Here is a 14400-nt window from a genome sequence, read left to right as displayed (position 1 = left end):
AATGTGTGGCAAGAATTCTGCTATTTAATGAGATCTGGAACATCAAATGATAGAATGATAGCTGCATTTTATTCCTTGCAAGGAGGTCACACAGTCTGCGAATGCCATAGATATCTAGACGGGAAAATCATTATCAATTTATTTATAAAGCACTTTAACACCAGTCACAGCTGAACAAAGTGCTGAACATCTAAGTTAAATAAAAGCATAAAAAATAACAGTAAAATAGAACAATAAAATTATTAAAATAGAATTAAAGTAGTAACATAGAAGAAGAAAAAAATAAAATCTAGACAATAGATAAAATAAATTAAAAGCCAAATAAGATCCAGTAGGGACTGTCCCCTCTGAGCTTCCATGTAGAACTGAGGATGACCAGCAGCAGCTAATATCCTGACTTGCGGGACTGGGAAGAAGTATAGCCATGGATAAGCTCAGATAATTAAGCAAGACCATTTAAATCTTTAAAAGCAAACACATATAAAGTACAAATACAAATACCCAGCATTCCTCTGCAGATATCATTTATACACATGGATAAAGAGACATTGTATTATAAAACAAATCACAATTTCACAGAGCTTTATCAGTATAATAGTAATTTCTGCTCTGACTTTGCTCTTTACCACTTTATATAAACTGTAACTGTGAATACAATAAATAACTGTAGCCAGGTGTTGTATTTATACTACACCTACTACATTCTCTTACCCAGTCGGGGCAGAACTGTAATTAGGCTCTTTAACCAGCAGATGTCTCCTGCTCTGCAATGGTGGATTTGTGGATCAGTATTATACAGTAGTCAATGGTCAATATGATCCTGTGCAACTTTTTCAGCCTCCACTGTCAAATTACACTGGACAAACAGCTAATTTATTATATCAATACTATCAATACATTAAAAATTTGAATAAGTTATTTAGTGGACTAGTATTTAGGTTAATCTCTTACATTTAATGCAATCGCCCGTTTTCACGTATGTAATTAACATTTTTCTCTATGCACAAAAAATAAATTAAAATCTTTTTTCCAGCTATGAGGATATAACCACGTTTTGTTGTTTCTGTTGGTTGGTAGTTTGCTATCATTAGAAGTAAAGGTTGGCGCGTGCACTCTGCCAAAGGTTAGTGGTCAGCGCTGAGGAAGACTTGGACACTTTGGATACAACAACTCTTATCGACTTCCTGTCAAGCATCTGCTATTCATTTGGAGGAGGGGTTATTTAATACCGCTGCACCCCCAGCACTTCCCCACCATCCTCATCATCACTCCCGCATCCCAACAGGTCCAGCGATTGTCTGCGGGATCGCTCCGCTTCCTCTACTTCACCTGCTTCAACATGGACTGGCTCAATTTTCTGCTTTTTGTTGCGATCACCGCAAGCACAGTGAAAGGTAGGTTTCTGCTAATTGAGTCACAGAGGAAGAGCAGATGGGGAAGCTTTTTTCTTTTCTTTTTTATTAGGAGTCAGGGGATCGCCCCTTTCTTGGCTTTATGTGTTTCATGTGTGTAAAATCCTGCTTGATCGATTTGCAAGCTTTCTTAATCAGGAACATACCTGTTGTGCCAAACACCTTTACATTTGGCAGCTTAACGCTGAACCGCCCTGTTGTACTTGTAAATCTGAATGTGAAGTTGAAGGATGGGAGTTTTAAGATGTCATAGCTGCCTTTTAAAAACTCGTTGCACATTTGACTTACCTTTAAAATATAACAAAATGTGTATACACATTCTGCCTTTAGTATCCGTCTAATTGTGGATTTCAAAGAATGAAAGTGACTTGCATGTTTAGTTTTTAAAACCATAGAAATCCTGAATCCTTAAAAGCTTTCTGATTTTTAAATGTGCTTTCATATGTTTAGTGAAAGTTCAAGAGTGTGCAGAAGTCTTTAACCTCTGCAAAATTAGGACTTTGTGCAGTGATTTTTAAAAACATGTCAACACTGGCTCATCCCTTAAGTTAGGTAACCTTTTTAAAGCTTGAATGAGTCACAGGTTTGTGTTTAGTGGCTTAAGAAATAAGGAAGATAGGAGGGGAGGGCATTGTCCTGAAATTTATCAGGTATAAACACTGAAGCAAGAGAAAAAGAAGGCAAAATTCCAAAAAAAAAAAAAAAAAAAAGTAAAGTAAAGAATCTTTAGATAGCTTGGACAACTATTGTTCAAAAACATGTTTAGAAAAATTACAAGAACATTAAATTTAGGAATTATGCTTTTTTTCACACACTTTAAGCTCCTATTTACCATTGTTGTTAAGTACATTCTGACTCTTGATGCCATGGAGGGGTTTATTGGAAGCAGGTGTTGTGGAGAAACAGTCTGTGATGGCATTTTGCAGTTTATTGTTCTTGATAACGTTCTACAATATTCTACATTTGTGAAGCCATGGTCTGGTTGACAACTTCTCCTCTCTTCTCGGTGCCGTACTGTTGATTCTTCTTTGTTGTCCTTGGTGTCTTCATAGCAGTTTCTGTGATATGATGACTTCATCATATGAAGATCTTCTTCTCTGGATCATACTACTTTGTAGTAAATTACTTTAAGCTTATGATATGACAAAAAATGTTTTCAGGTAAAAGAAGAGCTCCGGGCATCAGCTTTATGTAAAAATGATGATGGTTTATTACAAAAAGTAACATCGTAAACAGATATGCATCTCTGTGAGGTCTCTGAAGCCAATCGCAGAAAAAAAACCCGACCAGATGTGTAAGTCTCTCTAATATAGCTTTCAAACAAAGAACATTCATCAGTCCTGAATCGGCCAATCATAGATCAGACACAAGTCTACATACAGGATGTTCGTGTGTTCTTCTCCGAATTTCATGTTTATATTATGTGCTAGGAACTTCTCTAAGTTGCAGAGTACAGTCTTTTAAGACAGACCCATCTCAGGAAACAATCTACTGTAAGTGTGTCTTACACAATGCTATGTTTAGATACTCCTAGAAGCCTATAAGCCTGTCCATGCATGAATTCTAAAGCCAAGAGCAGTCTGCTTACAGCTGCAATGAAGTGCAGTCCTAATCTATGTATTTTTAAGTAATTCTAATTATCAAATGTTGAGAATAAAATACTTCAAAATTTACAGAAATTGAAGAAAATGTAATGTTTTTGATCTTGTGAAGTCATCATTGAGTGTGAGTGATTTATCTGTCAGCACCGAACTTCTTGCAACTTCAACTGATGCTCTGTGAGTTTAAGTGCAGACTTGCAGACAAGTATACTAATGAGGAAACCAGACTGTAGAATCGCAGCACAGCACTTCCTGGCGAGGGCAGTATATTCTGGTCGTCAGAAAGATTGATGCGAACAGACTGAGATACAGCTTGAAGGCGTATTCTGCACACACACACCTTCACTGTGCCACTGAATACAAGAAAGCTAGAGAAAAACTTTTCTCCTCGTGCCTTTCACACTATGTTGCAACATCTGTGGTCAACACATCCTTTTTTTCTCAGCCTAGAGGGACAACCTATTCAAATTCCCTAAAACTCTGCACCACTCATCTGTAAATTTTAATTAGCTCTTGAGAATATGGGAGAAATGCAGGATGTTATTGCTCTTGCAAAGGCCCGCTCTGAATTTAGGTATTGTGACTGAGGTCATTTATTTAGTGGTAATCACTCAGAGAGGCTCTTCAGTCTGCACTTTACTGGCACTGCTTAATCCAGGTTTCCCTAAAACTGCAGTGTAGAGCAGCAGATGGAGCGAAATCTTGTGTGTATGCACATATAAATGTCTGGGCACATATCTAGGGGTAATTAAAGCTCCCTTGTCTCTGACTAGTAAGACTGTTGAATTTGATTAAGAGCTTGAAAGACTTTGCTTCGTTCTTTTATGGCTCTGAGCTGATTTCCTGCAACATACTAGTGCAGACTACTGGCAGCAAATAAGAAAATTCCCCTGTGTGGCCTCTTGGCCAAAAATGTTCTGGGCTGGATTACAGAAAACATCTTAGGACAATAACACACATTAATGTCATCTCACTGATCCTCATAGTGAAATTCGATTACGGCGGGATCAGGAGGGAGGACATCGGCTGAGCATTCAGTCATGGACAAAGACAAGCTTTCAGCTAATCTTTTCTAATGAAAGAAGTGGATGTAACAGAGAACAGAGGAGTAGGGAGGTTCCTACAGACAGCAGGGTCTCTGCCATATCATCAGGATAATGTGCTTCTCATAGGTGGTTTTGGATAATTGGGCCTCGGCCATTAGTGAAGTAAATGGATGCTGCCAAAAACACTCCATAACTCAAGAGAGGAAGCAAGAGTGTGTTAAAATGAGGATTTAGGTCTGATTCGAGTTTGCACTACAGAAGGAATCAGATCCAGGTTCTGTATTTGGATGATTGACTTGTTTGGGCTGTGTGTGCTTGACCATCTTAGATGTTGTTGAATTTATTGTAACAACATTGATCTGCATTGATACATCAGTTTGGTGTTCAACAAGGCAATAGCATCAATTCAAATTGAAAACATCCATTAACTGTCAATGCAGCAATGGTTTGTAAGATAGAAGATGTGTAATGTCTTACGTTTGCTTTGTTCTGACAACCAGGACTTCTTTGTTTAATTTGATGAGGAAAATGCTGATATGAAAAAATGTCCAGCTACGATGAAGCCCGACTGACCTGCCTTAGTTATTTTAAAGTTTTAAAGTACTTTGTTTGAGACTAAATAGGAGTAAGATTGACATTACATCATATTCTTTGTTGTTCTTGTTTTGTTTTGTTTAGTTTAATTTAGTTTTTTTTTTTTGTTTTACATTAAAACCCAATAAAAACTAGAAGCATTCAGAGAGCCAAACTATTGTATTATATTTTTTCCCCCCCAATGATTGTGGACATTATTTATGACTTAGAAGCTCTAATGGCAACCCCATCTCGCCATAGTAAAGAATCCTTTAAGAATCCTGGCTCCAGGCGGTGTTCCAGATCACCATCAAAGTCTAATAACTTGTTCTTAATACTATTTCTGAGATATCCTGAACATTTAATCATAATCCGTCCCTAACTTTTTCAGTTATGTTGCTGACAGTCAGACAGACAAACCAACGTTGCTGAAAACATGACCGCTGCCTTGGTGGCAGTAGCGATGTGGCACAGTCTTTTCTGCATTCATAAATGTGGTACTTATTTGTGAATGGTGTGTAAAACTCAGCTAGTCACGCAGTGTCCCAGAAGGAAAAGTTGCAAAGTGTTATATCTTGGCTTCAGGATGCATCTGGGCAGCAACGGCTCCAGAAATGCACATATTGTCATGACCTGTCTCTCTGGCTTCCTCTGTACTTCTTGGTTTTGCTCAGTTTGTCTTCCCTCTACACCTTTAGCTGCAAATAACGGGACTGTGATCTAGAATAAAACCCAAGTAATTTAATTTGAATTGATTTGAATCGATTGTATTATATTATATTACTAGTGCTGGGTTGCACTAGTACTATAGCAACTCTCCTTGTGGTATTGAGCCCACTCTGGTTATCTTTTATTTTTGGACTTTTTGACAACATTACTCTGTTGTTTAATAAAACTTTGTTTTTGCCTGAAGTTCAGCCTTCGAGTCTGTGTCCAGTCATGACACATATTATGTCACTGTGCCATCAAACCAGTTCGAAACACGAAGTCTTAAGTTCAGAAAGCTCAGTAACCCTACTTTAAAACATTATAGAAAGCACTTCAGAAATGAGGTTGGAAAGTTGTGAAAATATGTAATGAAAGCATTATTAATTGTTGTGTGGAGGCAGCTGTCACTGTATAAAGGGAATAACACTAGAACAGACAGCTCATAGGTAACCAGCAACATCTTTATAACCGTGAGAGCTCTGAACTTATCTTGATTAACCAGCTTTATGAACATACTAGACCCAAAAATACTCTAATTCATCAAATCCAATAAATAAATAAATAAATAAAACACCATTGTATTTATTACAACAACAAAACCACAAACACGATCATATCTCCAGTTTTCTATGGTCTATCAACATCAATCAGAAACTGGGAATGGGAGTTTTTTTTTTTTCTCTTTCCATTACCTGCCAACATGGATATGCTCAGGATTTGAGACTGAATTGCTTTGAAGATTTAATACAACCACTGGTTTCCCCATCATGTCTCCTGTTTAGTCTCTGTAAGTTCATTTTGCATTATGGATTAAAACCTTTATTCCTGCACCCGTCTGCCTCCTGCCTCTGAGTCCTGCATTTGGGTCCTCACCTCCGTCTCAGCTCATGACAGCTGGAGTTGCAAGATAATTCGTATTCATTAACTTACAGAATTAATTTGGCTTAGAGGAAGTTCTGCTTTTGTGCGTGTTCTAGTAAATAATATGTTGTCTTATTAATATTAGAAAATATCACGTTTTCTAATGCCATGCAACTCTTAGGTGAAATATCAGACTACAACCCTGGCTAAAGATTATTAGAGTCTTGTCATTTTGATCTTCTGGCTTTTCACATTGCACCAATTTGAAGCCAATAATTAACCCTTAAGGACTCAACAGTGTGCACATTAGGAATCCCTTTAGGAGCGCTGGATCATCAACGTCAGGAGTGATTTCAAAACTTTCAGTCTTAAAGGATTAAATTTACCAAATATGTGTTAGGTGCAGGATCAGTGAACTTTCACAAAACCCGAGCATAACATTTTTACTAAACTAATATGTTGGCCTCCAATTTGGAAGGTAAGAAAGAAAATGCCAATTTCAGTTTTTTAAGGATCTTCTACTTTAGACCAGCAATAAAACACATTACTTTGACAACATCATCCCATATGATGTGGTTGGCAGTGTTAAAAAAAGTGCAAAGAAAGTTGCAAGTGTTTTTCAAACACTTTAACTTTAAATTTAAAGGGAATGAGTGGTGCACATAATAAATATATATATATATATATAATGTGTGTGTGTGTTAGTGTGTGTGTGTATGTATGCATTGCAACAGCATCTACTAAGATGAAAAAAAAGAAACAACTCGGGTAATTGTTTTGTTTTGTTTTTTTTTTCTTCAACAAAACCCACCAGACTTCAATTTAACCAAACATCAGTCTTGTCGTTTTATTACCACATAATCATTTAAAGTATTAAACGGTTCCGATCTTTAATGTCATCCTCTTTTATTTGTTGCTGAAGTTTGAGTTTCCCTCTTGTCAGCTCATGGTTATTACGACTCGTGTGTTTACTCCTGGCTTTCTCTGTTTATTCTAAATAGCAGCTCTTTACAGACACAAGCTTGGTAACTTAAGGAAAATAAGCCCAGTCTTAATTACTACACTTGGTTTATGCTGCTGGACGGCTGTTAAAGTCTAATACCGAGTGCATTACAGGAAAATACTACACAAACCGCTGGATATAATGAACAATTCTTCTAATGCTCCAAACAGCACGGTGAAGAAAGTGTTCAGGCAGAGACTTTGTCAGGTTCACTGCAAGACAAAGGAGATCATTCCTGCCGGCAGCTATCACCCTCTGGAACAATTCAATAATTAATCTTCTTTTCTTTTCTTAAAAACCTACTACAACATTAAAGCGTCCCTCTGGGATTAATAAAGTATTTTTAATTTAACTGCAAATTAGTGTCTTGTTTTCATCATATTGTGGATGTGGTGTTTACATGGATGGAGCATGAAAAGTCTGGTGAATCATATTCCTGTGTTTGTAGTCATCCTGTAGAGTTTTGCACATTTCCTAATGTGAGTCAGTGAGAATAAGATATCTGAATGACACTTAACTAGGAGATTCAAATACTCCAGTTGTAAACAAGACTTGCTATTATGGTTAACTTAGTTTCTCTTAAATACTTAATGTATGAGTGTGTCTATCCTCTGTAGTTTCTCATCAAGGACCAAACCAGCGCAGACTTTACAAAGACCTGATGTCATCCTACAACCCACTGGAGAGACCAGTCTTCAATGACTCCCAGAGTCTTACAGTTCACTTTGGCCTCAGCCTCATGCAGATAATGGACGTGGTGCGTACAGGATCAGTTATCATGAAATATTGTCACTGGCTTCCCATTTTTATTGTGGAAAAATATGTCTGTGTGGGTGAATACAATGCCAACATACTATCAAGTATTCATTGACTTTCATTGCAAAGAGAATTCGTTTTGGTCATTCACCAGTTGCTTTTCTTATTTAAACAGCCCTGAGCATTTAAAGCCAAGCAGAATATAGAAGTAGAATATATTTAAAGCATTTACAAGTAAATATTCCCACTTTTCTATTACAGCTTTGAGATGCAAGGCCTCTGTTGATGCATGCATATGGCTTCTGCTTAAGGAGATTTAAAATGAGAGAAAAAAAAATTCAAACTGTACAAGACATAAATAATGATATGAATACATCATTTTTTTCTAACAGGATGAGAAGAACCAGGTTTTAACAACTAACATTTGGCTGCAGCTGGTAAGTCAATTCCTACTATAATGTATGTAAAGTCCCAGAAAAGATCAGTTGCGTAACCTTATGGTTACACACACACAAACACACACACACACATGTTAATTATAAATCCATCATTTTTCGTAATTTTTAATCCTGTTCATGGTCGCAAGATACTGAGGCTATCTGAGCATGCTCAGGATGAGCGACGGGCTACACCCTACTCAGTATATTGGGATTATGAGCAGGATTGTTTCACATAATTCTCCCAAAATGAACTTCCTCTTCTTTGAAGTATTACAGCAACTGACATCCATGGAGTTGCATTAATGCCCAAAAATATATCTTTTTCACACTTCCATTTACAAAAAGGTTGTAACTTAGCAGCCTTAGGGATCTTTAGTTTGCACATCATAATCAATCTAATTAATAAAAAAAACAAAGAAGCAAAAAACTACGTCCAAACTTCACTGTGTAATCCACATGTAGTGGTCACCCATCCTTTCCATCTTCCTCATGAGTATCACACCCTTTTCCCCTCCATGCAGTGAGATGAAGTGTGTGAACACAGATGCTTTATTGCAGCTTGTCCGTTTTGTGACAGTAGTTCTCTGCTGCTGCGTCGTCAGCAAGCTCTACCAAGGCTGCTTGGCCTGTTTTAAATCATCACAGCAGCAGCCTGGCGCACACACAGACACACGTACAAGCATCCACAAGGTCCACCATCTGTTAGCACTGATCACTGGCTCAGATTTGGGTTTAAATATCTTAAAGATGCATTCATCTGTGAAAGTCCCTGAAATGCTTAAGATTGTTCCATGGGGAACGTGGGAAGATGAACAAGTTTTGGATGCTCTGACATTTGGGCCATTTACTTAATGCTTGAATGGCTTCAGTTTTCTTTAAACTTCAAGTACTAATTGTCCACCTGCTATTTATTCTGAGAGTACTATATGAGCTGCATGTGTGATTCTGCTCTCGTCTTATTAAGGTTTTTTTAGATTTTTTATTAGAGATTGGCTTTTATAGTTCTTTATGCTGCTCATAGTGATTGTTAGAACATGATTGTTAGAATTAATTAAAAATTATATATGCGCCTCATTTAAAAAATTATTCTGAAAAGCCATTTAATCAAGAAAGATCAATATATCATGTTTTAGCCAAGTCAACTCCCTGTAACATTGTCCTGGTCTGAGCTGGGAATGGGCTGGAGTCATTGTAACCACACATCTGCAGTTCATTTCTGCAGATTTAGGGTTTTCAAAAAGAACATATAGGATGAGATAATATGTTACACACCATGAGGAAAACATGGCTGTAAAAACTAGGGTCCAAAAATAAATAAAAATAAAATATTTTTCATTTCATTTCAACTACTCAAGAAAAGCTTTACGTGAAAAGAAAAGGTCACATACAGGTTGTTAGTCAGTTGAAGTAAAAGGGTACAAACAGCAGGAACACATTAAAAAAGAAAAGACAGACTTGTAGAAGTCCAAAGATTACAGGCGAGGCTGACTTACACTTAGAAACAGACTGAGGTAAAGAAGAAAAACAAGTAAAGGTCAGGAGCTTCTACAAAGAAGAACAAGGCAATCTGACAACTTAAAGCCAAACTTGGTCTTATTTTAGAGAAATGTGGTTTCATCTTAGAAATAAATTCATGCATGCACAGTCTACCATAGCAACTGAAAGCAGCAATGATTGGTGTTAGAAACTCCTCCTTAATGGCTGTTTTAATTTGGGCTCAGGGGATGCTTGGAAATCATTCTGGTAGCACTAGGAGTAGCTGGAGGAACTGTTTTTTTTTTTTTTTTTGTGGTTTTTTTCTCACAGACTGCCTCGTGTTTTACTGTCAAAGTTCTTATGGTTTTTCTTTTTATTTGTTAGTAGATAATATTTAACGGGGTTGGTTTTGTGTGGTTATCTTCCCACTGCCTCATTTCCTTAAAATATGGAACTTTTGTCAAATTTTGCTCGGATGTAAGAAAGAGTTCATTAACTTTTATGGAGAAAGAAAGCACTGTAAAACTGTGTACTTAAAAATGTGAGCTGCAGGGTCATACAAGTTCAAGTACTACCAAATTTGTCCAGATAGGTTCTCCTTAAAAATTTAATCTCATGCATGGTGTGTACTGATATATTTTCCATCTTTTTTGTTTTCACACTTCTTCCTTATTCAGCCTCTTCCTTTGACAAAGCCTCCCTTTCCAGTTTAAGCCATTGTTTAGCCACTAAACTCTCTAGGTCCATCTGTAGTGACAGCTCCAACAGCTTTGCATTGTTAGGTTTTTGCAGGACTGCACATCTGTTCTCCTGAGTTGAAAATGTATCTGTCTGCAGAGGCTGAAAGCAAACAAGCACATCAGTGCAAGTATAAAACTGGCTGTCATTCGCTGCATCATGGCTTCATGGATGAAAATGTCAAAGTGTTTATCCTCCTCTTTTGTCCAAACTGAAAATCTAATCATTGGCTAGAGGGATTTCCATCACACTGGTTATCAGTTTTTGCAATGACTTAACAAAAACCCAGTCAAGTCTTGCAAAGATCCTGTGAGAAAACAAGTTTAAAACATGTAAAAAAAGATATTTTGATGATGGAAATGTTTTTTTTTTAATAAGTTGTTTTGTAATAGAACCATAATGTGAAGCTATATCTATGTATTTATTCCTAGTTAAGCTTAATTCACGTTTGGTTTTATTTTTCCCCCATAACCCTAAAAGTTTTTTATTAATATATAAACTTATTTTTAAGCCCAGTATTGGGATGGATGGCGTTTAGACTCATTTCTCTTGTATAACAGTCTTCAGTGTACAGCCTTTTCAACCTTCAACCTCCTACTCTTCGTAAGTGTTTGTCACCAGACAAAAATTAAGCAATATCTCTTTTGAAGTAATTTCTTGTTATGAAAAATATTTATGTGTTGAATTTTCAAAGGAAAGCATTGGTATGGTAATTTTTTTTTAATGTCAGAGTTTCATGTCATGCAAGCATGAGTCCCAGCATAGTCATGCATCAGAAGGCACCCAGGTTCCACCTCAGCAGCATATGGTCTGAGAAAGGGTCTGAGGATCTCGTCCCGGTACCTAATGGCAGTCAGGGTACCTCTGGCTAGCACATGAATGTCTGTGCGGCCCCTCCGATATGCATCCCCAGACCATCACTGACCCACTACCAAACCGGTCATGCTGGAGGATGTTGCAGACAGCAGAACATTCTCCACGGCATCTCAAGACTCTCTCATGTCTGTCACATGTGCTCAATGTGAACCTGCTCTCATGAAGAGCACAGGGCACAAATGGCCAATCTGCCAATCCTAGTGTTCTCTGACGAACACCAATCAGCCTGCACGGAGTTGCACAGGCCCCACTTGTGGATGTCAGGCCCTCATACCACCCTTATGGAGTCTATTTCTGACAGTTTGAGCAGAAACAAGCACATTGGTGACTTTCTGGAGGTCATTTTGTGGGGTGCTGGCAGTCCTCCTGTTCTTCCTTGCATAAAGAAACAGAAAGCAGTCCTGCCGCTGGCTTGTTGTCCTGCAGCATGTGCGCCTGTCACCTGCAGCTGCCCCTCTGTCCTGTCACAATGATGGTGTTTATTGTTGTCCATTATAGCATGCAGCTTCCTCCTCATCTCCACCACAGTTGTGAGAGGTTCTTGCTCCCCTAAAACAAAACTACTTGTTTGGTTTTTTTTTTTTCGTTTTTATTAGTCTGAACAGGGTCCTTCAGTTTTTCAAGTTCAAGTTCATGTTTTTTTTTATTTATATAGCACATTTTCTGCAACAGCAGTTGCCCAAAGTGCTGAACAATAGAACAAAAAACACTCCCCAGTTGAAAATAAAACACTACACAATAAAACAATAAAAACCAATGAAAATAAAAATAGAGTGTCCAAAGTGCCACTGGTCCCACCAAATACTGAGCAATTCTGATATAGATATCCATTTTTCACAGATGAGGAATATTAACTAAAATAGTTGTGCCAAACTTTTGTTGGTAATGAAACATTTAATTTTAGATTAAATATGAATCAAGGTATCATTTTACATTTTGAGTCGAAACATCTCAACAGCTTCTGGATAATTGCTGTGACATTTCCTACACAGATTATTGTCCTCTTCAGGTTGAATTATGGTCACTGCAATGATACCCCAACTTTCTTTTGTTCCACTATTGTGTAAAACTATTAAAAAAAGATCAATTCTCTTTTCTATAACAAAAGTAATTTCATTCCCACATGCTGCTGAAACACAGAGATGAAACTTATTTTTTGTAGCTTCTGCCTGCATGAACACACCAACAGCTGCTTTCACAGAAGATTTATTTATTTGTGTTTCTGCTATGCAAAAAAAGATGTCTTAAATCCTAGGCTTACCAAAGGGGAGCCCCGTGCAGGGAATTTTAAAGATGTATATGTGAATCATTACAAGTATGGAACATTTTTATATCTCACAGTACTGGAATGATCATTACCTGCAGTGGAATCCATTGGACTATCCAGGTGTGACCAATGTGAGATTTCCTGACCATCTCATTTGGAAGCCAGACATTCTGCTCTACAACAGGTAAAGAATCTGCCAGTTGCTGCTCTGTAATTGGACATGCATGGTGCAAGACTGCACAGTTTAATGGAGGAATTTTAGACAGGATGATTTCTGTTTCTATTTTTGTGCTTCAAACATAAATCAAGGCTGTTACTTCTGCTGACTGGGATACAAAACACCACAGAAGAGACTGTTGTTAAACAAAAAGAATTATTTTGTGTTTGGGCCAGAATCATACCACTAAAATATTTATTCTCAAGTGGTGTGCACAAGAGAGATAAGAGAAACTTTAGCATTCACTCTGATATGAACAGAATGTTAATGCAAAGATAAAAGCTTGATCGACTTCAGCACTAAATTACTTGTGAATGGATTTATATTTGAAAGATTAATAGAATAAGCGAGAATAAAAATGAGTGATTAAAGATAAAACTTGAGTGAATCCCATTTTAAGTGCCTCTTTGCTTGACATCTGTTTTTTTTGTCTCTAATTTTAATGTATTTTTTAGGATGGTTTTCTTCATAGCAAATTTAGTGCAAATTTTAACTTCTGCTTTCTGTCTTGAACCTTGAATTTCTCTCTGACAAATAGGGCAGAATTGGTAGCAAGAGCAGACATTTATAAGTAGAAATGAGATTTGCGACACTTTTGTGCTGTTAGGAAATTTAGCTCGATCTGACTTATGACACCTGTATTAATGAATTTCTAGGTACTAAATAAGAAGAGGCTGGAGGGTGGTGTTGTGGTTACGTCCTCGGCCTCATAGTGAGGGCACTGGTGCAAGCCTTGGCTGGGGGCCTAGCTGGCCTTTCTTTGCAGAGTCAGCATGTTCTTCTTGTGCATGTGTAGGCTTTCTTCAGATACTCTGTCTTCCTCCCACAGTCCAAAGACATGCATTCTAAGTTTCGTTTCCACCAACAGGTGCGGGTCAGATGTATTTTTTTGTGTTTTCACACACGAAAAATGGGAAGGGTATCCTAAAATCTGACCCGGTCCGCCCTGCTTTTTTGGGACCCTTCCGTTGGGGTACTAATCTAACTGATCCAACCTAAAAGAGTGGAGCTTGACACACTGCAATTTTTGACTGGTTGAAAAAACTTCACTTCCTGTGCCACCTGGAATCAAAACAAAGCAGGAACAGCTGCTTGTTAAGAGCAACAGATTTTCTTTTTGTTGATTAAATCTCTGTTTAATTTGCAAAGCACCGCCAAGCAGAAATAACACAAGCTGTTGGACGAAGGACATTCTCCTCCTTTGTTTCTCAGTCCTGTTTTGGTTATACTTTAAGGAAGGCGTTGCACTGTAATGGCGTCATGCCATTATGCAGTGACTACTATCGCTATTTTGTTGATACTCTCAGGTAAGGATACGGGTGACTGTGGGAATGCAAAGAGATTAAAGTTTAAACCATTTCCACACTCTGCACCCAGTGGTGGAAATTAGGCTTTAGGTAAATTGGTCACTAAATTCTCCTTTGGA

General features: G+C 37.6%; 1 protein-coding gene across 3 annotated transcripts in view; it reads left to right on the top strand.

The window, feature by feature from the left end:
* The first annotated feature begins 1226 nt into the window (after positions 1-1226).
* Positions 1227-14400, top strand: part of chrna7a (cholinergic receptor, nicotinic, alpha 7a (neuronal)) — a 30784-nt gene continuing 17610 nt past the window's right edge. The window contains exons 1-4 of one of the 3 annotated variants that reach the window (XM_041991677.1): positions 1227-1394; positions 7822-7961; positions 8353-8397; positions 12832-12941. In XM_041991677.1, the coding sequence (XP_041847611.1) occupies positions 1340-1394; positions 7822-7961; positions 8353-8397; positions 12832-12941 (350 nt within the window). In that variant the 5' untranslated portion in view covers positions 1227-1339. Of the gene's footprint in view, positions 1395-7821; positions 7962-8352; positions 8398-12831; positions 12942-14400 lie in introns of those variants that run through there. The other 2 variants (XM_041991686.1, XM_041991695.1) reach the window with 2 other exon arrangements.

The sequence above is a fragment of the Melanotaenia boesemani genome, chromosome 1 (assembly GCF_017639745.1).
Source record: "Melanotaenia boesemani isolate fMelBoe1 chromosome 1, fMelBoe1.pri, whole genome shotgun sequence".
NCBI classification, from domain to species: domain Eukaryota; kingdom Metazoa; phylum Chordata; class Actinopteri; order Atheriniformes; family Melanotaeniidae; genus Melanotaenia; species Melanotaenia boesemani.
Note: the sequence above shows the minus strand (reverse complement) of the source record. Positions and strands in the feature narration are given on the sequence as shown.